A 22,500-nucleotide genomic window follows, 5' to 3' on the forward strand; every position below is an offset into this window, starting at 1 on the left:
GTTTTGGCCTAATAGACTGTCGTATGTTCTGGCTGGCCTAATAACAATAGCATAACATTCAAGAATTACATTTAAGACAATTGTTTACTATTGGTTAACTAGAAGCCTATATGCAGTAAACATATGAATGGAAAAAATTTTGACCTGAAAGACTATCATATGTTCTGGCCCAATAAAAATATAAAATTAAAGAATTCCATTTAAGGCAATTGTTTATCATCTGCTTAACCCTTAATGGACGGATTGCTCCTCAGGAGTAGTAATAACAGCATTGGGGTGGTGGACGGATTAATCCTGTGGATAAACAATATTGGGCGCCATCGATTTCGAAAGAATCGGGCAGGAAAGAGGTGCCAATACTTTTATGGCCCATAAATTCATAAATGGCAATTATTATGCTGGCTAAAATCACAAATGTTGACGTCTCAGGACTTCAGTTCTGCTTCTGACTTGAAGGGAGTATGTACTGCGTCTCTCTCTTACATGACGTCTTTTTGTAAATTTGGGGTTGCTGTTGTATCTTTTAAGATAGTATGTCAGTTGTAAATGTAATTTTGCAAAGAAAAGTGCTAAGAAACATTAGAAAAAACGTATAAATAAAAAAGTTACCGAATCTTCATTCTCGGTAAATTTACATAAATATTTTTCAACAACTTTGCTATGAATTTGTTACTGATTTTATTTTTTATCTGTTTTGATATTGTGAGCTGTATTATAATTTTACAAAATAAAATTATTTATTAGGAAAAACGTATAGGTTGGTAAAATTTACAATTGTCTTGTAAAAGAGGCCCCACAAGGAGTTGTAAAAGTCATTTTCAACTTCTCAAAGAAGGTAGGGAAAATTTTTTTTAATTTTTTCCTTTCACCGTGTGCATTTGCATATCTTCCTCTTTCCATTGATCTGTTTTTTTTTCCGTAAATTAGCTGACCTCAAAGTTTTGCTGGGATGGGGTCCTTCATATCGGTATTACCTTGGCTCCTAAGGGTTAATAAAAACGTAAAATTCAAGAATTAGATTTGGCAATTGTTTACCATCTGCTAAATAGCAGCCTATATGAATGGCAGTAGGTCATCGGCCTGCCAATACCTGGCTTAATGAGAGAATCTACATAACATAACACAACAAGAAAAAACTCCTCCTTAAAGATTCTGTTTGAAGGCTATGAAATATGTACATGTTTAGGTAGCTGTTTAATCAAGATACGTACCACTGAAATCCAGTAAAAAACCTGGAAAATAAGAATAAATTGGCACCATAACACACTCAATGTTTCCATGAGTGCAGCAGAAAAAAGAATGAGGAGGTCGGTCAAGTCATTAGCAGTATTGCGTCTACACTGAGCTTGTGAGGGCATCCTGCAAAATTTGAATTCTTTTTGCTGCTGAGTGGGTAAATTATTAACTATGTAATTACTCGGTAAGTTTTACCCGTTAGGCTATTCAGCACTGAAAGGGAAATTGAGTTAAAAGTTTTTAAAGGTGTAACATGAAAAAAACCTTCAGTTCCTTGCAATTGCACTATGAAAAAATTGTTAAGAGAAAGTGGAAAGTAAGATGGCAGAAAGAGTATGAACGGAGGTATGGCAAAAGGAATAAAAACGACTGGAGAGAGAGAGAGAGAGAGAGAGAGAGAGAGAGAGAGAGAGAGAGAGAGAGAGAGAGAGAGAGAGAGAGAGAGAGAGAGAGAGAGATTAAGGAATTTGGTGAATGGGTCAACCTTAGTGGGGCATGGATAAATGAGTGATTCAACTATAAAAATAAATTGGCAAACTGCCTAAAAATATCCTGGCTAGATATGTTTGAGGCAGATCAATAGAACAAAAACCGTTTCTAAAAGATGAGAGGGAGAGTTCACTCACAAACCAAGCAGTTGATAAATACTTCCTGTAATTAACTGCTAAGCAAGCTATTTGATGGTTGCAGTGTGTTTGATCTAGATGGTCTTCCCCTTGCTGTACTGACAATTTAAAGCATTACTGTACTTGATTAAGAACCTTATTATAAACTAAGTACCAATAAATTATACAATAAATTCCAACTTACCAACTTCTGGCTTCACAAATATTAATCGATGTTGCCGACTGCTATGCTCATTCTTAACTGCATCTAACACTTTGGAATCTGAGCCTGACAAAATGAAGAGTCCAAGTGTTCCCGATGCTATCCAGGCTTTGGCTGTCAGCTTTTCATCCAAGTCATGAAGAGTGTCTGCTGCTCTTATGATTTTCAGCTCCTCTTTTTCTGGTCGTCTCTGGGCCAGGAGAAACTTCATGGAACCTGAAATCAATAAAATATAAATAATGGTCACATTATTAAGAACTTTTAATGATATCTGGACTTTCATAGGTTTTATTCTATCAAATGAAACAACATGGGAAATGACTTTGGCAAATAATAAAAATATAAAGTAAAATAAATTCAAAGGCTATGAGTGAATAAAGCGTCAAGTGGCCCAATTTCTTTGGATCACATGCATTTGTGATGGAGGCAGAATCTATATCTATTATACTTTATAACAATCACTGAACAAAGACAAATATCAATTACATGCAAATGCAAAAGTAAAATGGTACATAAGACCAAGATAACGCAACAGAAAAGTCATTCATAAAATATATTAATTATACACAAAATTTCAGCACAATGACTATATCATTAATTAGTATATAAATATATATATATTATATATATATATATATATATATATATATATATATATATATATATATATATATATATATATATATATATATATATAGTATATATATAGTTGTTATTTATCAGATACACGTATTTAATTGTTATTTATCACAGACATTTAAAAAGTAATTTCCATGTTTCACAGACGCAAGCCACTGGGGTTCTCACTCAAGAGGGATGCTCAGTCTTTTACTTGCTAGCTGTTGCCATGCACAGGTGAATAATACAGTACAGTATTCTCATGAGAGAGAGAGAGAGAGAGAGAGAGAGAGAGAGAGAGAGAGAGAGAGAGAGAGAGAGAGAGAGAGAGAGAGAGATCTGAAGCATAGGCACTGAAAAAGAAAAGTTCAATGTGCTAGCATCAGGGCCGGAAGCAAGGGAGCCAGGCACGGGAGTAGAAGGATGAATAGTTATGAGGGCTAGTAACAGGAGAATAAGCTGAACTAGGAATAGAAGGAATAAACAGGACTAGCTTCTAAACTAGGTTTAGGAGTACAGGTAGTCCCTGGTTTACAACGGGGGTTCTGTTCTTGAGACGCGCCGCACCGTAAGCCAAAAATTGTTGTAAGCCAGAACGTCATGAAAAATCCTAAGAAAACCTTACTTTTAACGCTTTAGGTGCATTGAAAACTATGTAAACTGCATTCTTATTGCATTTTTCATAAAAAACAAGCTTCAAATATTGATTATTTTGCATTTTTGATGTCATATTTCTTCTACCAATTGAGCGTTGTAGGTGCCGTAACCCTGGAATGTGTCTTAACTCTGGAAATAATTTCTGATGAATATAATTGAAAAGCGCCTTAACCTCGGAACGTCGTAAACCGAACCTGTCGTAACCCGGGGACTGCCTAGTTTCTATGCTAAGTGAAGTTCATCATTTATAGGCTCTAGAAGCCACTTTCCTCTTCCTATCCCTTTCTACCTTGTCTTGGTGAGATCTAAGAACTTACCACTTTTTCTCATCCAGTCATTACACTCAGCACAAATTTTCTCCCTACTACCCTCCTGTCCCCTACACTTAACTGTATGTGAATCGTAGCAAGATTTAGCCAGTCAGGTTTTACAACCTTCACTGCAACAACAAAAAAATGACATTGTTATGATACAATAAAGTTTCATACATACTTACCTGGCAGATATATACATAGCTAAGACTCCGTCGTCCCCGACAGAAATTCAATTTCGCGCCACGCTACCGGTAGGTCAGGTGATCTACCTCATGCCACCTGGTCGGCGAGGACTAGGAACCATTCCCCGTTTTTCTATCATATTTTCTCTCTTCCACCTGTCTCCTGCGGGGAGGCTGGGTGGGCCATTAATCGTATATATCTGCCAGGTAAGTATGTATGAAACTTTATTGTATTATAACAATATCATTTTCATACAATGAACTTACCTGTCAGATATATACATAGCTGATTGGCACCCTTTGGTGGAGGGTCAGAGACAGCAAATATGGAATAGACAGGTAAACAACATATGTTGTAGGTATAAAAGAAAAACCTTGTTCCTACCTGATAGGTGGTAGACTTCGTGGCTGTAGCCCGGTAGTCTGCATCACCTCAAGACTTTAGCGAGATATTAGATCTATGGCTAGAGGTTCTTGTGGGTCTGTCGATGGGTATAAGAACCGCTTACTCGGCAGAGCCTAAAAGGACTTTGTCATGGGTACCTGGACCACTTCTATGACAACACCTTGTGAAGGAGCATAACCAATCCCGACCACCTGATCCTGACCACCATGTTAGTATAGAATTGCTCTGAGTTATCCCCGAACTCATAACAAACAACCTATAACTCGAAACGAAAACTCATTTATACAAAAATTCTCAAAAAAAATTTTAAATACTCCCCTAAAAGATATCACAAGAGTTCCTTTACTGAACAACAGTGACTGGCCGCCAGTGCAGCACCAAGCCCTCTTTGTCAGCAGGAATCTAGAACATATCTAGTAGAAGGTATGTACAAATTTAAGGATTGGTGTTTGCTCCCGTACCCAGTATTGTATCCGCCGATACAAATGGTCCCAGAGAAAAACATTTCTCGTAGTCACTGCGAACGTCTTTAAGATAGTGAGATGCAAAAACTGAATTGCACCTCCAATATGTCGTGTCAATGATTTTCTTTAATGACATATTCTTCTGAAAGAGAGAGACGTCGCCACTGCTCTAACTTCATGGGCTTTTTACTCTTCAAAAGCGGAAAAGGAGTCGTCAGGACAGAACTTGTGAGCATCCGTAATGACGCTCCTAATGAAGAAAGGTAATGCGTTCTTAGACATGATTCTTGTGGGGGTCCTTAATCGAACACCAAAGACTTTGTCTAGAGCCTCCCATTTGTTTCTTTCTTTGTAAGAAGAACTTCAAGGCTCTTACCGGGCAAAGAGACCTCTCTGTTTCTCTCCCTACTAGACTCGATAAGCCTTGATCTCGAATCTCTTGGGCCAGGGATTCGATGGATTTTCATTCTTCGCTAGAAACAGAGTTCTAAACGAGCAAAAGGCCGAGTCTTTGTTAAAGCCGACTTCATCCTCTAGGGCATGAAGTTCGCCAACTCTTTTGGCTGTCGCCAAAGATAGGAGAAACAAGCAATTTTCTCGTTATATCCCTGAACGAAGCTACGTGGGGAGGCTCAAATCTGTCCGACGAAAGGAACTTGAGAACTACGTCCAGGTTCCAGCTGGGTGGAGTTAGTTCCTTCGATTTTGTCGTTTCAAACGATCTAATCAAGTCGTGCAGATCTTTATTGTCAGCAATGTCTAGGCCTCTGTTTCTAAATACTGCCGACAGCATGCTCCTGTATCCTTTGATTGTCGATACAGACAAATGAGAGACCTCTCTCAGGAACAACAGGAAATCGGCGATTTCGGTTATAGAGGTACTGGAGGAGGACAAACTTCTTAGACTTGCACCACCTTCTGAATACCTCCCACTTCGACTGATAGACTCGTCTAGTGGAAGCTCTGCGGGCTCTAGCGATAGCGCTTGCAGCTTCGCGAGAAAACTCGCTCTGACAAGTCTTTCGATAGTCGAAAGGCAGTCAGAGCGAGAGCGGGAGGTTTTGATGAAACCTCTCGAAGTGTGGCTGTCTGAGAAGATCCATCCTTTTTGGAAGGGATCTTGGGAAGTTCTACTGTCCACTCCAGCACCTCTGCAAACCAATCTTGTGCTGGCCAAAACGGGGCTATCAGGGTCATCCTTGTCCCGTTGGACGTATACGAACTTTCTCAACACTTGTCCCAGGATTTTGAAAGGGGGGAAAGCGTACACGTCCACATGAGACCAGTCCAGCAGGAAGGCGTCGACCACGAGAGCTCTTGGGTCTTCCACCACTGAACAAAAGACTTCCAGCCTTTTGGAAAGGAATGTGGCGAACAGATCTACGTGAGGAGTGCCCCAAAGATCCCAAAGACTCTGACACACTCTGAATGAAGAGTCCATTCTGTGTGAAGGACCTGGCTTCTCCTGCTCAGTCTGTCCGCACCCTGATGTTTCTCGTCCCTTGAACAAATCTTGTTAGGAGGGCGATGTTTCTTTGTGAGGCCCAAATTAGCAGATCTCTTGCTATCTCGTAAAGCGACACTGAGTGTGTTCCTCCCTGCTTCCGAATGTAGGACAGGGCTGTAGTGTTGTCCACATTCACTTGGACCACACTGTTCGTCACAGAGGGTTCGAAGAACTTTAGCGCTAAGTGAACTGCTAGAAGTTCTTTGCAATTTATGTGCCAGGACACCTGTGCTTCCTTCCAGGTGCCTGACACTTCTCTCGGTCCTAGTGTTGCTCCCCAACCCTTCTCCGATGCGTCGGAATACAACACTCGGTTTGGGTTCGGAACTTCCAGAGAAATTCCCTTGTTCTCTTTTAGAGGGGACACAACCACCATTGCAGGTGTGGTTTCATCTCCCTTGGAAGGAGAAAACTGTCGGAGAGAAGTCCCGTCTTCCAGTTCCACGATCCCTTCCTTAGGAAAACTGAAGAGGGCGAAGATGTAGTCTTCCTAGAGGAAAGAATGTTCGAGCGAGGAAAGGTGCCTAGTAGGCTTAACCATTCCTCGCCGAAGTACGTTCTTTCCTAAGAAGAGAGAGACTTTTTCCAAGCCTCTCACGATTCTCTCTTGCGAAGGAAATCTCGACGAGAGAATCCATCTGAATCCCCAGATAGACCAAGTTTCTGTCTGGGAATCAGCTGTGACTTCTCGAGGTTCACGAGTAGTCCCAACGCCTTTATCAAGTCTAGGGTCAAAGAAAGGTCCTCCAAACACTGTCTCTCTGTTCTGGCCCTGATGAGCCAATCGTCCAAATATAGAGAGATGTTGACGCCTTTGAGGTGAAGAAACCTCGCCACATTCTTCATCAGGCTTGTGAAGACCTGAGGCGCTGTGGATAGGCCGAAACACAAGGCCCTGAACTGAAAGATCCTTCCCCCCCGTCATGAACGGATGGTACCTTGTCTTCGACGAAGGGTGAATCGGGACATGAAAAAATAGGCGTCCTGGAGATCCAGCGACACCATCCAATCTCCTTGACGTAACGCCGCAAGGACTGAGGCCGAAGTCTCCATAGAGAACTTCTCCTTTCGAACGAACTTGTTCAGAGCGCTGACATCTATAACTTGGTCCCTCCAGCCCCCCGAAGGCTTTCGCAACCAGGAAAAGCCGATTGTTAAAACCCCGGAGAGTTTTGCTCTAGAACCAGTTCTATAGCTCTTTTGCCCACATTTGATTCACCATCAGACGAAGAGTATCCCTCAGTACAGGGTCCCTGTATCTGGCTGCAGTTCCCGCGGAATGGTCGTTAGTGGAGGACTGTCTTGAAGGGGATAAGATATCCCTTCCTGATTATGGACATGGAAGAGGCGTCCTGAGTTTTATGAGTGACCAGGCTCTGCAAATTCGAGAAGCCTGGCCCCCACTGGTGTTTGGAGGCTGTCTGTCTCACTTCCCTTTCTTAAAGGGACGGGAAGGAGCCATACCTCTCCTCTCAAGACCTCTTCTCTAGAGGTAGCTCTGGAGAGAGGCCCTCCTCGAAAGGGCTGAACCGTAGAAGTCGGTCCTTTCTTGTCAACAGAAACAAGAGGTCTCTTCTTCCTAGCAGTTTGCAGGAGAAGATCCTGAGTCGCCTTCTCAGTCAGTGATCGAGATATGTCCTTCAATAAAACTGAGAAGGAAACAGGAAGTCAGACATGGGAGCGAAAACCAGGGCTGCTCTCTGTGAGGGAGAAACCGCCTTGGTTAGGAATGAACTAAAAATACTCTCTTCTTAAGGAGTACTGCTCCGAAAAGAGAGGAGATTTCTCCCGATCCGTCTTGTACCGCCTTGTCAATACAAGCTAGAATACTGAGAATGACTTCGGGGTCAAGACCATCCGAGTCATGAGCTTTCTTAGACATCACCCAAGGGAAGAGTCTAGGAAATTAAACACTACCAAAATATGGAAGAGTCCCTTGAGGAGATGATCCGTCTCCGAAATAGCCCAAGACACGCGAGCTCCATTCAAAGCATGTCTCCTTGACGAGTCAACCAAGGTTGAAAAGTCCGCTTCGGCTGCCGCTGGAAGAGAAAGGCCATGTTCTCCCCAGTTCGGTACCAGAAACCTCTCTTGCCAGAAAGTATGGCTGGAGGCATACAGAAGGTGGTCCTGCCCAGATCCTTCTTAGACAACATCCATTTGTCTAAGGACTGAAGCGCTCTCTTCATAGAGATCGTAGGTCTCATCTTCAGGACTGACGAAGACTTAGGCACAGTCGCACTCGAAAACAGTGATCGGGAGGCGAAGGAGGAGCGGCAGGAGTTAAAGAATCTCCGTATTCTCGTAAAAGAAGGTCAGTTAGAACATGTTATTGTTATTATACAATTAAGTTTGTTCATACTTACCTGGCAGATATATATATAGCGTATTTTCTGACGTCCGACAGAAATTTCAAAACTCGCGGCACACGCAGTGGGCGGCCAGGTGGTAGTACCCATTCCCGCCGCTGGGAGGCGGATATCAGGAACCATTCCCATTTTCTATTCATATTTTTTTATTAATGCCTCTGTCTCCTGAGGGGAGGAGGGTGGGCACTTTAATTATATATATCTGCCAGGTAGTATAACAAACTTAATTGTATAATAACAATAACATTTTGTTCATGCCACTTACCTGACAGATATATATATAGCTGAATCCCACCTTCGGATGGTGGGAAGAGACAGAATAGGATTTTTTGGGAAACTTAAATTAAGTAGATGATATACATCTTGGTTCCTTACCTGTTTGCAAAGTAGACTATGTGATTACTGTCACGTAAGGCTGCTTTTGCTTAATCACAGAGTTGCCAGCCAGGTGGAGACCTGTAGTGCTGGTGCGCTCTGGATGATCTGTCACGGGTGCGAGACCTCAGCGTGACAAGATCATCGAGGCCATACAAATGAGGGCAACGAAGCAACTGACCACCACCTGACAACTATACACAAAAACCCCTTAACACTAACTAAATGATGGGAGATCTTCAACATAAGACTCACCACAACCTAAAAACACAACAACCTAACTTAAACTAACTAAGGAATAGGGAAAGAGCTACTTCTGGACCCCAATACTGTGTCCGCAGAAACGTATGGCCCCGTGCATTACAATCGTCATAGATCGTTCTCACATCCCTTAGGTAATGTGAGGCGAAGACGGAGTTGCTCCTCCAAAAAGGTGCAATCAAGGATGTCCTTGATTGACATGTTCTTTTGGAAGGCAAGAGAGGTAGCGACGGCTCGTACTTCGTGCGCTTTTACTCGGAAGAGGCTCAAATCAGTCTTCTGGAAGATGAATGAGCCTCCCGAATGGTGTCCCTTAGAAAGAAAGCCACAGCATTCTTCGATAAAGGTAACTCTGGCCTCTTCACAGAGCACCAGAGGTTACCTGAGGGACCCCTTACCTCTTTAGTTCTATGCACGTAGAACTTGAGAGCCCTTACCGGGGCAAAGGACTCTCTCTGGTTCTTGGCCCACCATGACTTGACATACCCTTGATCTCGAAAGTCTTCGGCCAAGGGTTCGAAGGATTTTCATTCTTCGCCAAGAAAGATGGGTTCAACGAGCAGACAGCATTGTCCCCTTTGAAGCCCATTAACTTGCTAAACGCTTGAATTTCACTAACTCTCTTAGCCGTCGCAAGAGAAGTTAGGAAAAGAGCCTTCCTTGTCAGGTTTCGAAGAGACGCTGTCGAAGCGGTTCGAAAGTGTTCGACATAAGGAATTTCAGGACTACATCCAGATTCCATGATGGAGGTCTCATTTGAGGAACCTTCGAGGTCTCGAAAGACTTCAAAAGGTCATGAAGATCCTTGTTGTCAGACAGGTCTAGGCCTCTGTGCCTAAAAAACCGCTGACAACATGCTTTTGTATCCCTTGATGGTAGGGACCGCTAATTTCTGCACATTTCTGAGAAATAGCAGAAAATCAGCTATCTGGTTCACAGAGGGTCGAGGAAGAGGAAACTCCCTCCTTTTTACACCATGCCCTGAAGGAAGCCCACTTCGACTGGTAAACAGGCTCTTGTGGAAGCACGTCTCGCCTGTGCGATTGCTCTCGCAGCTGCTTTCGAAAAACCTCTCGCTCTGGCCAACTTTTCGATAGTCTGAACGCAGTCAGACTCAGAGCGGAGAGGTTTTGTGAAACCTTTCGAAGTGAGGCTGTTTGAGTAGATCTTTCCTCCCGGGTAATGTCCTTGGAAAGTCTACAAGGAAAGACATGACCTCTGTGAACATTCTCTCGCTGGCCACATCGGAGCGATCAGGGTTAACTTGTCCCTCCGAGGCCGCAAACTTCCTCATGACTTCCCCCAGAATCTTGAATGGTGGGAAGGCATATAGGTCTAGGCCCGTCCAATTCCAAAGCAAAGCGTCTACCGCGATTGCTTCTGGATCCAGGACCGGGGAGCAGTAAAGAGGAAGTCTCTTGTTCCTTGTGACGTTGCGAATAAGTCGACCAGTGGACGTCCCCACAGCGTCCACAGGTCTCGACAAACGTCCTCGTGCAAGTCCATTCCGTCGGAAGGACTTGGTCTCGACGACTGAGGAGGTCTGCCCTGGACGTTTTGTCCACTCCTGCAATAAATCTCGTCAGGATAGTCACCTTCTTTCTTTTTGCCACAGCAGAATCTCTCTCGCTAGGGAGTACAACGTTCTGGAGTGTGTTCCTCCCTGGTTTTTTAAATAAGCGAGTGCTGTGGTATTGTCCGAGTTTATCTGAACAATCTTGTTTTCCAAACTCTTCTCGAAGAACTGCAGGGACAGAAAGACTGCTGCAGTTCTTTGACATTTATATGCCAGGCTACCTGTTCCCCTCTCCAGGAGCCTGACACTTCCTTCCCCCCTACCCAGTGCTCCCTCCCCTCCCTGTGATGGAAGCGTCTGAAACAACACTAGGTCGGGGCTCAAAAGACTTAGGGACAACGCCCTCTTGAAGCTTCTGAGGGTCCCACCACCATCTTAGATGGTTCTTGATAGGAATCGATATTCTCAATACTGCATTGAGATCGTCTTTGGCCTTCCCACTCGTCTGCCAAGAAGAATTGGAGAGGCCTGATGTGCAGTCTTCCCAAGGAAACAAACCTTTCCAGCGAGGAAATGGTCCCCAGCAGACTCATCCATTCCCTCGCCGAGCAAGTCTCTTTCCTTAGAAAGGCTGAGATCTTTTCTAAGCCTAGCCGCTGACGTTCCTGGGACGGAAACGCTCGAAAAGCCACTGAATCCATCTGAATCCCCAGATACACGATGGACTGTGTGGGGTCAGATGCGACTTTTCGAGGTTGACCAGAAGTCCCAGGGACTTCGCTAAGGCTAAAGTGAACTGCAAGTCCTTCAGACACTTCTCTCTCGACGACGCTCTGATCAGCCAGTCGTCGAGGTATAGGGAAACTCTTATTCCCGAAGAGTGTAGCCACCTCGCTACATTCTTCATCACCACTGTGAACACCATCGGAGCCGTGGTCAGTCCGAAGCACATAGCTCTGAACTGCCATACTTTGTTGTTCAAGACCAAATCTTAGATACTTTCTTGAAAGAGGGTGGATCGGGATGTGGAAGTACGCGTCCTGCAAGTCTAAGGATACATCCAGTCGCCCGGTCTCAAAGCTCCCAGAACAGAATGAGGCGTCTCCATCGTGAATTTGATCTTTTCCACGAAAAGATTGAGCCTGCTCACATCTAGAACTGGACGCCAACCTGACGACTGCTTTGGTACCAGGAAGATTCTGTTGTAAAAACCTGGAGACTGCAGGTCCGCGACTTGTTCCACCAGCTCTTTTGTGTCGATCATCTGTTGAAGAAGATCGAACAAGACTTTCTTCTTTTCTCCTTGATAGGATGGAGAAAGGTCTCTGGGAGTCGTAGAAAGAGGAGGAAGTTCCAAAAAGGGGATCTTGTACCCCTGCTCCACGATCTTGAGGGACCAAGAGTCCGTGTCTCTCTCTCTCCACGCTCCCGCAAAATACTTCAGTCTGGCTCCGACTGGGTGTCTGAAGGACATGCTTTTCACTTGGAAGGCTTTTGGTCCTTAAAGGAAGCTCTTCCTCGTGAAAACTCTCTCCCTCGAGGAGCTGCTCTCGAGGGGGAGCCCCACGAAAGGGCTTAACTTTCTTCGGCGGATGAACTGCAGCCGAAGAGGTTGAAGGTACGCTGACCTTCTAGTAGACTGGGCCAAAAGGTCCTGAGTAGCCTTCTCTTGTAAGCTGTTCGTCAGGTCCTTAATCAAAGTCTGGGGGAAGAGATGGTTCGAAAGAGGCGAAAACAACAAATCCGCTTTCTGAGCTGGCGTCACCGAACGAGCTGTGAAATTGCACAGCAAAGCTCTCTTTTTTAGTAAAGCTGTTCCAAAGTGAGATACGAGCTCCTCCGAACCATCCCTGACGGCTTTGTCCATACATGCTAACACGTTGGACAGCTCCCCCAGACTAAGAGATTCTGGGCTTCTCGCTTGCATATCCAGAACTCCAAACACCAGTCAAGGAAGTTGAAGACTTCCAGCGTCCTGAGCAGACCCTTCAAATGATGGTCAGTCTCCGACGCGGTCCAAGTTACCTTGGCAGAGGGTAAAAGCGACCTCCTCTGCAAATCCACAAGGCTGGAGAAATCTCCCTGAGCAGAAGAAGGGATACGAATTCCCACTTCATCTTTGTTCTATACCAAATGCCCCCTTTTCCACTAAGTCCCTAGTAGGAGGTAATGCGAAGGTCGTCTTACCTTGCTCTCTCCTTCGTATCATCCAGTCCTGGAGCTTTTTGAAAGCACGTTTTGTTGATAGAGAAGTTTTCATCTCTACAAACTCCGGGATTTTCCCAGTTTTAGATGAGGAAAACTGCGAAGGAGGAGACTTGGGAGCTGCGGGCTGAAATTTATCTTCAAACAAAGACCGCAAGAGTCCGTACGAGACCTTATAGTCCGAGATAGAAGGGCTGTAGCAGGTTCCTCTTCAGCCGATTCGGCAGAATTACTTAGCTCTCCTTCTTCTCTAAACGAAGAGGAGACCGTCTGTCAGGATAAGGCGTCCTAATGGCGGGTCGTGGCTTTATCAAAGGACCCCTATCCTTGATAGATGCAGCCTTAATACGGCTGTCTTCTTTATGACGCTTACTGCTCGTTGACGGTAGAGCGTCCTGATGAGGACGAGCGTCCTCAGCGCCTTCCGCAGCAGTCTCACCTGCTCGAGAAGCGTCCTTACCTTTCTTCGCTGGTATACGTGCCTGTGCACGTAAACTAGCGTCCTGGGGGAAAGACTTCTGATCAGAATCCCCAAAAAACATCTTGAAGGAGGTCTGAACGTCCTGGCGAGCTTCCTGCCCAAGCGTCCTGTCTAGCGTCCTGGTGAGCGTCCTGCCGAGCGTCCTGTTTAGCGGGACCTGGCGAGCGTCCTGACGAAAAACGTCTTGCCCTAGCGTCCCTGCCAAGAGTCCTGACGAACGTCCTGCTTAGCGTCTTGCCAAGCGTCCTGACGAGCGTCTTGACAAGCGTCCTGACGAGCGTCTTGCCCAACATCCTGCCGAACGTCCTCGTACAGAGCGTCCTCCGTCAAAAGCGTCCAATGACGTAACGTCTTCTAGCGGACGACGAGATCGGCGAATCGCCGAAGGAGAAGCGATCGGCGACCGAGACGAAGTCGGAGAAGGCGAAGGAGACTGCTTAGTCCTCTTGACAGGCAGTCTAAGGTCCTTCCTTCGCTAGGCTCGACTGCTGCTGGGCGCGTCCTCTGAGCCATAAGCGAGGATAGCTGGTCCTGAAGGGACAAAAGAATGTTCTTCGTCGGGGAAGAATGAGCAGAGGAAGCAGGACTGATCCTGTGATAAGACGAGGGGCGAGGGGACGCCTCCTTCCTTCTCACAGGTACAGCTACCTGTTTCTCAGGTGTACGCGCCTGTGCACGCAACCTAGCGTCCTCATCGGAGGAAATCCTACCTCTCTTCTGAGGCGGAAAGACATCATAAGCGTCTTCCGACGAAAGCGGGCGAAAGAGGACGTGAAGCGTCCTCGCAAGAAACGTCCTCTTTAACGGACGAGAGTCTCTCCGAGCGCTCCACCCCTTGCGCGGGGAGGACGCTTCGGAGGACGAGAAGCACTCTTTCAGGACGCGTGCTCGTGCACGGTCCTTGGCAGCCTGGGACTTTGCTACATGGTCTGCCGAAGGGACGCCAGATCGGTGGGAAGCCCCCGTAACCCTCTTGCGGCTTTCGACATACCTCCTCCCTGGGTCTTGGGAGTCTGATAGAGGTCTAGGCCTAGAGGCATTATGGGGCCGATCTGACGCCCCCTCCACAACCACTGGGGGCACGATCACACACTTGCACCGAGCCAGTTTCTAAGGCTTTCACTTTGTTCTCCAGAGTGCGAAGAGACTCCAAAATCATAGAGAGCATTCGCTTCTCCCGACACAGAATCAGAGCCCGAAGGCAACACAGGTTTAGGGGTTGTAAACACTACAGGTGTAGTGCAGGAGAGATATTAGTCTTACCTTTGGAAGAACCACTCCTTGAGGAAGACCTCCTGATCCTATCGCGCTCCAATTTAAGGCGATAGGACTCATATACTCTCCATTCATCATCAGTCAATTTCTCACATTCATTACACCGATGATCAATCAAAACACTTAAGCCCCTCCCCTACAACTCATACATACTGTGTGGGGGTCTACCGATGCTTTCGGTAGCCTCACCTTACAATCAGCCCTCACACACACTCTGAAACTCACAACACTTGATCCAAGACATATCTTATAGAGAAAAGTCAATCCAAAATAAAAAACGGTCCACTATCGCGCATGCCAATTCAACAATCCAATTCAATACCAAAAAATCAATCAGATACTTAAAAGCGAGGTCAATTTCCTTTCCCCAAAAAATCCTGAGCAGAGGTCTGTAAACAGATGTTTACGACCGGCGACAGAAAAAAAATATGGAATAGAAAATGGGAATGGTTCCTGATATCCGCCTCCCAGCGGCGGGAATGGGTACTACCACCTGGCCGGCCGCCCACTGTGTGTGCCGCACGTTTTGAAATTTCTGTCGGACGTCAGAAAATACAGCATATATATATCTGTCAGGTAAGTGGTATGAACAAATTTATAGTTCGAGACTCCTTCTCTCCCGTCACCCTCTTCTTCCGAATCTCCTTCTCTACCTTGTGGAGAATCGGCCTGAAAACGAGAGGGATCTTCATCCCGTTCTCTCTCTACTGGTGACAAACTCCTACTAGGAGAGGGGCTCATAGAGTGAACCGACTCTCTCTCACGTCTAAAAGAAGTCTCGCGTCTGCTTGACTTCTGGGCCGTGCCGAACAGCTCCTCACGCTTGGCTGGCGCCTCGCGCTTGTCTGGCGCCTTGCGCTTGGCTGGCGCTTACGCTTGGCTGGAGCGTGTAGCCTGGCTGGCATCTCGCGCCTGGCTGACGTCTCGCGCTTGTCTGGCGCCTCACGCAACTCCTCGCGCCTGGCTGAATCCTCGCGCTTGGCTGGCGCCTCGCGCTTGGCTGAATCCTCACGCCTAACTGGCGCCTCGCGCCTGGCTGGCGCCTCAGGCCTGAGTGTATCCTGATCTCGAGCAACTCGCTCGGAAAGATCCCGACGTTTGTACAACTCTTCTTGCTGGAAGACGTCCTATGTCTGGAGGAGGCCGCTTCACGTCCGGCTGGAGAAAGAAGATGAGACTTCTTAATAGGAAAGTCTATCGTCCTTCTTGCGAGGGGATCCTTGAAATGAACTAAACCAACCAAAGAGGCAATCTGCTCTTGAACTGCAAGCAAAATCCTCTTGGAAGCCACCCCCAGCGTCCTCTTCAATAGAAGAAGCAGGAGAACCTCGAAGGAGTGCGATCATCAAAAACATCTCTAGGAGGCGTCGAAACCAGCTTAGCCTTCTTGATAGAAGAAGGAGCTTCCATCCGAGAAGCGCTCCGGGCTCGAGTCCGAACGCGCGCTCTTTCCAATGCCTTTCAGTGGCTAGAAAGATCCGAGTCCTTCCCACCCTCGTTTAGGTGAAGGAGAACCGGACGACGAGAAACAATCTCGTAGGACGCTTCTATTTGAGCGGTCCTGAGCAGACTGTAACGAAACAGAACCTGCTGAAGGGACGCCTGACCGTTGGGGATTCCCCACAACCTCCGTACGACTTTCGACTTTCCTACTCCTCTGGGTATGTGAGTTTGGAAGAGGTCTAGGCCTGGGAGCATCGCAGGGACGGTCAGACGCCCCCTCCACAACACTGGGAACACTCACTTCACTTTGTAATTCACAACCACTAGCCTTACCTTGCATGGCCGCCATCTTTGTCTCCATTTTACGAAGAGTAGCCTTCAGATTGGCGATTTCAGAAGCCGAATCCGAATGCAAGCCTGTGAGGATTCAGATACATAGGGAGAATCATATTCATTAACAAAAGGAGAGTTAGACTCAGAAAAAGGCTCAATAGGCCTTGTACTCACACTTTTGTGCAGCCCGTCTAATCCTATCCCTCTCTAACTTCTTCAAGTAAGAAGTTAGAGTCTTCCATTCGTTAGCATCCAACTTTTCACACTCAATACAGGTGTTAGCCAAAGACAGTCAACCCCCTACATTTACGACATACAGTGTGAGGATCAACCGAAGCCTTCGGTATCCTCACCTTGCAGCCTACATTCACACACACTCTCACACTAACACTTGAATCAGACATTCTATTAGAAAAATCAAAAGCAAGTCCAAATCCAGTCCACAGTAGCCGAATGCCACAACAAGATCCAGTACGTCACCAAGAAATCCAATAAAGATGATCAATAAAGTCTGAAAAGCGAATTCCAGTCAGGAGGTAGTAACAACAATGTTGATACCACCGGCGACAGAGAAAATATGATAGAAAACGGGAGTGGTTGGTCCGTAGTCCTGCTGCCCAGGGCAGGCAGGTAGATCAGCTGACCTACCGGTAGCGAGTGGCGCGAAATTTGAATTTCTGTCCGGGGACGACGGAGTCTTAGCTATGTATATATCTGACAGGTAAGTTCATTGTATGAAATTGTATTTTTCTTCTTCTTTCCACCATTATCCCTACACTAAGGGGTGCGTTCCGGGATTCAGTGCACTCTCTCGACATGCTTCCACCTCAAATATGCATCAGATACCTAATGCCTCAGATTCCTTGCATTTACAAACTTTGATTGTTTTTAACCGGTTCCAGCTGGCACTAGAAGATTTATCGTTAAGACCGAAGGTTTGGTCTGCATGTGAACAAGTAGAGGAACTAAAATCAGTCATAATGCGTAAATCCTGATCCTAAAATTTTGCTATAACGGTGATCAAAGTTTGAAGGCTACTCAAAATAGTGATAATACAGTACTTAAAACTGAAAAATCCAGTAAGGATAACCGAAAAGCGAGAAAAAAGCTGCTGCAATGGGACTGACGTACAGTGAGCCGCAGCAGAAACACAATTGAACAAACCGGTAGATTGTTTCGCCAAGTGCTCTGATAGAGCCTGTCACCTACACAAAAAAAAACAATTGAATAGTTACTGTGAATTTTTAAAAAAGGCTGCCGTGCACGTAGGAATCTCAGCTAAGTATAATGCTTGGTAATTTACTTATAAGAAATCTCTTTTTTTTTTTTTTTTCAGATGATGACAATACTTTACTAACAACTCAACATTCTGGACTGTACTGTATAAAAAATATAGGAGTTTTGCACATTGTATAAATATAATACAAAACATAAACTGTACAGATTTCAACTGATACAATAGAAGTAAGTCACATTAAGGGACTCATACAATAATGAATTTTTTTTCTAGTACAGTAACAGCTTTATTTCACACAGCTATATAATGAAATTCTACTAGTACAGTTTTAAAGTATAATAGGAATGCTGGCAACTAAATCAATAACCTTTCTGTGTGAAGCTTGACAGTCGTTACCATTTTGTAACTGTAATACAGCACCTGAAAGAACACAACATATATTGGACCTACATACAGCACACAACACTCACGCATAGACTTCAACTGCCGTTCCAGGTCCATTTTAAAAGGCTGGGGTCTGTTACCCCAACGAGAGTCATTCCCACTCCATGGTACCTGAGCTGCTGAGAAAGCCGTTGTATAGTGCCATAGGGCAAGTGAGCACGATAAACGGTCGTAGTGTACCACCACACAGGTAAGCCCACGACTACAAGGACAACAGCAAAGCCAGCAGCTGCCCAAGCACCCTCCCTTGTCGCATTAGCTTCCTTCTTGGTATCCTTATCTACCTGAGCCATTTTGAAGTCTCCTTAAAGTTCCAGAATATACCAGCATATAATGACATCTGTCAGGAAGAGAAAATTGAATGGTAAGTCACAAATGCTCAAGTACAGTAACTGCATTTTTGATGATACGGTTGCTGCTTAGTATAACTACAGGTACTATCCTACTTACAACCAGTTTGGTTCCAACCCACTGGTTGTAAGTCGAAATGGATGTAAGTCAAACCTTAGAAAGTGGCCAACATACTGGGTAGGGTATACTATCAAACCTTTGCTATATAAGTGCCTACTTAGTACTGCAATGTAATGTATAATCATTTATTTCAATTTTTTACCATAATGTACTTCTACTAATACATTTTAATCATTTATGTAATAGTATTATATTACGTACAATCCAGGTTAATCGAGTTACAATGGGGTTGGTTAGGTTCTTGCAATGCATGTCAAGAAGTCGAATTCCTTACGTTAAATTGGTTTGCAATTCAGTTCTACAGTAAACGTTAATACCTAATGATTGCTGCAGATAGGGCAGGGTAACTCAAACTGATGCTGCCTGAGTGATGAGAGTTCTCATGCCTGAGTGATGAGAGTTCTCATGAGATGGCGCAGTGCCAAGTAACTCAATAGTCAACTGTCTGAAGTAAGGTTGTAAGTGCGAGTGGTCGTATGTTCGAGTAGGTTGTAAGTCGGATAGTACCTGTAATTATTCTAGTCTTTTTGCCATTTTGGTTTAAATTTTTTTTTATCACACACTACTTAATGATCCCAACAGCAAGATATGATAAATAGGAGGTCCAAGGAAATTGTCTGGAAGAGCCTATGATTAATAATGAGTATAGCTACAGTTGACCCACACTAATTGCGGACTCGCCCACCCAGATTTTTCTGTGGACTGTATATAATACTTATTATTCACGGAAAATTTGCGTATTCACAGTATTTTTCACTGAGAAATATTCACAAATGACTGTATTTTTACACCAGTTTCATGACTAAATGCACTTTTTGTGATAAAACTATCAAAATATTCAGGTATAAGCATTTTTAGTTTTTTTTTTTAACTATCGAAATAGGCCGTTCTGAGTGTTTTTAGGGGAGTTTTAAGTATTCGCAGAGGGGTGTAGCACCCATCACCTGCAAATACGGGGGGTCCACTATACCCCTAATGGCTGGAATACCTCACAAGGCAAACAAGCACAGTAAGCGAATATGTCAAAACTTGGATATACAGCAATGCCTAGCTTATTCACTTTTAACCATATCTGCATTAACACCATCATCCACATACTTTTCAGTGTAAATGGGTATGTATACAAACAGTATCACCAAAAATGCAAGTAAGAATGAATACTACTTAGATAATGCTAACACTGACAGCCAAGTGTATATCTAACACTCCACACTGAGATTAAAGCTAAATTAACCTTGTCTAACAATTAGTAATCAGGTCAATAAATCCAAAGATAACCACTAATCAAGGGTGCAGCATCTTACCAGAATGGCATAATGGTCAGTCATTAGCCTCAGAATAGAACCTACAATATCATGGAAACCTCCATTTCATTTTAGCAGAACCACTCTGCCACAATCAGGCCTAAAGGGAGACCCACACTGAATCCTACCCAAACGTAACTGCTTAGCAAGAATTAGACCTACAAAGAGACCTAGGCTAAGCCTACATCCTACCCAAACCTACCTTACCTTAACCCAGATTAGGGAGTAGCATTCTATCATCCAAAGATAGGCTTGCTGCAGTGCTTGATAAGACTATCACTAGATTAGGCTACTATGGGACCAGTGTTTTTTGCAGGCCCAGTTGGTAAAACTGGAGGCCATTACTGGGGCCTAGGGTAATTCTAAGGAAATGCCCTGCACGGAGATATTGTTTAATAATGATATTTAAAGAATTTTTTGACTGAAAAATATGGAAAAGGGTCTATATAATGCAGTACAGGTGAGATAATCTGAGAAATGTACCAAAAAATGAGTTATTAATAAGCAATGTGTCTCCATCCTGACCTCCTCCTTGGAATTACTCAGCCTGGCTCTCACCAGGTGCAAACCAGAGTAGTATTTATCACTTTTTATCAATGTTTATGGTATGTATGTTGCCTGTGTTTTCAATAACTACCATCTTTTGCTTTTGCACATTAATCCCTCAAGGACTAGTAATAAATTTAGCGCACATTTTGCACATAAACTGGTAGGCTACTTACTGAACCAGAGGGGTGCAGAAGCGGTCTTCAGTTTAGGTAGAGTGCAGATTAAGGTGTCACAAATACTTGGGAGAGCCAGGGATGGGGTGGGGTTGGGAATGCTCCCCTGGGGAAAGGTTAGGGCATGGCACCCAAGATCAGTTTCGGTTAAAGCTGGTTTGGTTAAGTCACATTCTCTCTGAAATTCCTAAAGCAGTTGTGACCCCTCAGAGGGTGGGCTTATATGATCTAGCCTAACCAGTCTTACCTTTGCCTAACCTAAAATTGAAAATTGTGCCCTGGCCTGGCCAGAAACACTGGTAAAATTTTGCAATATCTAGTTGCGTGACTTGGTAGATCTATATTACTATTCTAGGCAGCCTTGACTATGGCTGTTGCAGTTTTTCTATGCAGTTTTACCTCCTGAACAAGAATTTTAAGTAATATTTATTCGGACGACTGTAATTAACCCCAAAGGGCTCGTACTAAACACAGCGAAATACATTTGACGCCCCAATTCCTGGCGGCTTTCGTATTCGCGGGGATGAAAGATGCGGTCATGCGGAATGCTTATATAGAAATACCTTTGGCTTTGTTCCTGTCAGCCACCAGCCTGGGACAAGTTACTGCCTTTTGAGGGGTGTCCAGGGGAGTTACTAAAGCCCCACCCCCAAGTCAGGTCAGGAGACATAGCCCTATAGTAGTTACTATACTACTAGTAGTAGATTCACATCAACCGTACATTTGACGTCTAGGCCAGTCCCTTACAATGCTCCTGATTGGCTGTTGATAAGCCAGTGACAGGGTGAAACTCTCAGTCTCTCTCGAGAGTTCACATAGGCAGGATGTATGTTCCACCTCTCTTTAGATACGTCAGGAAGGGTGGAACATAGATCCTACCCATGTGAACTCTTGCGAGTTTCCAGCCCTGCAATTGGCTTATCAATTGCCAATCAGGAGTGTCGAAAGGGACTGGCCTTGATATCAAATGCACGGTTGATGTGCTTGCTTGTATGGTGTTTTTACGTTGCATGGAACCAGTGGTTATTCAGCAATGGGACCAACGGCATTACGTGACTTCCGAACCACGTCGAGAGTGAACTTCTATCACCAGAAATACACATCTCTAACCCCTCAGTGGAATGCCCGAGAATCGAACCGAGGTGGCAGGCCAAGACCATACCAATCACACCACTGAGGTGCTGAACGGTTGATGTGAATCTACCATACCTAGGCTATTAGGCTAGGTAGGTTAGCGCTACTACCTAGGTAGGCTAGCCTAATACCTAAACACCTAAACGTGTGAGAAATTCTACTGAAATCTGAGATGAATAATTATATCTGGCCTAACCTCCATTAATCTGGACGTAGCCTACTACCTAGCCTACTATAAAAAATAGGTATACACCTAGCCTAGGCCTGAGCTACGCTAGACTAGGGTAGGTTAGCTAACGCCAACCAAAGAACACTCGGGTAAAAACAGCCTAACTTACCAATAAACAAAAATTCCTATAAGTTCTCTTCTCATAAAACTTTTTTCAGCTTAATAATGACAGTCACATGTTAACACAAAATAGCTAAAGTAGAATAAACATCCCGGTCGTCAAAGCAACAACTGACAGGTAATATTCCGCCTCAGAAGGCTCAGAGAAGAAGTCTTTGTAACGGCACATCCAAAATTTTAATTTATTTTTTAAATTGCAAAATGTGATGATTATCTTATCTATTTTTCTTTGTTTAATAAAGGAACGTGATGAAAGAGAAAAATACATTTAGAATTAAGTGGAGAATACATATAGAAGTCATATGTATTACGAATTACGAGAGAAAGATCTGTAAAAACATTTGCTAATTGTTTCTTTCTTTTATTTTT

At 44.5% G+C, this 22,500-nt stretch overlaps 1 protein-coding gene across 1 annotated transcript in view; it reads right to left on the minus strand.

Moving 5' to 3' along the window:
- LOC135217370 (GPI transamidase component PIG-S-like) overlaps positions 1 to 22,261 on the minus strand; it is a 39,691-nt gene extending 17,430 nt beyond the window's left edge. The window contains 4 exon segments of the mRNA XM_064253212.1: positions 2,047 to 2,280; positions 18,178 to 18,214; positions 18,217 to 18,491; positions 22,121 to 22,261. Coding sequence (XP_064109282.1) covers positions 2,047 to 2,280; positions 18,178 to 18,214; positions 18,217 to 18,444 — 499 coding nt within the window. The 5' untranslated portion in view covers positions 18,445 to 18,491; positions 22,121 to 22,261.
- Between the last annotated feature and the right edge of the window lie 239 nt (positions 22,262 to 22,500).

The sequence above is a fragment of the Macrobrachium nipponense genome, chromosome 7 (genome assembly GCF_015104395.2).
Source record: "Macrobrachium nipponense isolate FS-2020 chromosome 7, ASM1510439v2, whole genome shotgun sequence".
Taxonomy (NCBI): Eukaryota; Metazoa; Arthropoda; class Malacostraca; order Decapoda; family Palaemonidae; genus Macrobrachium; species Macrobrachium nipponense.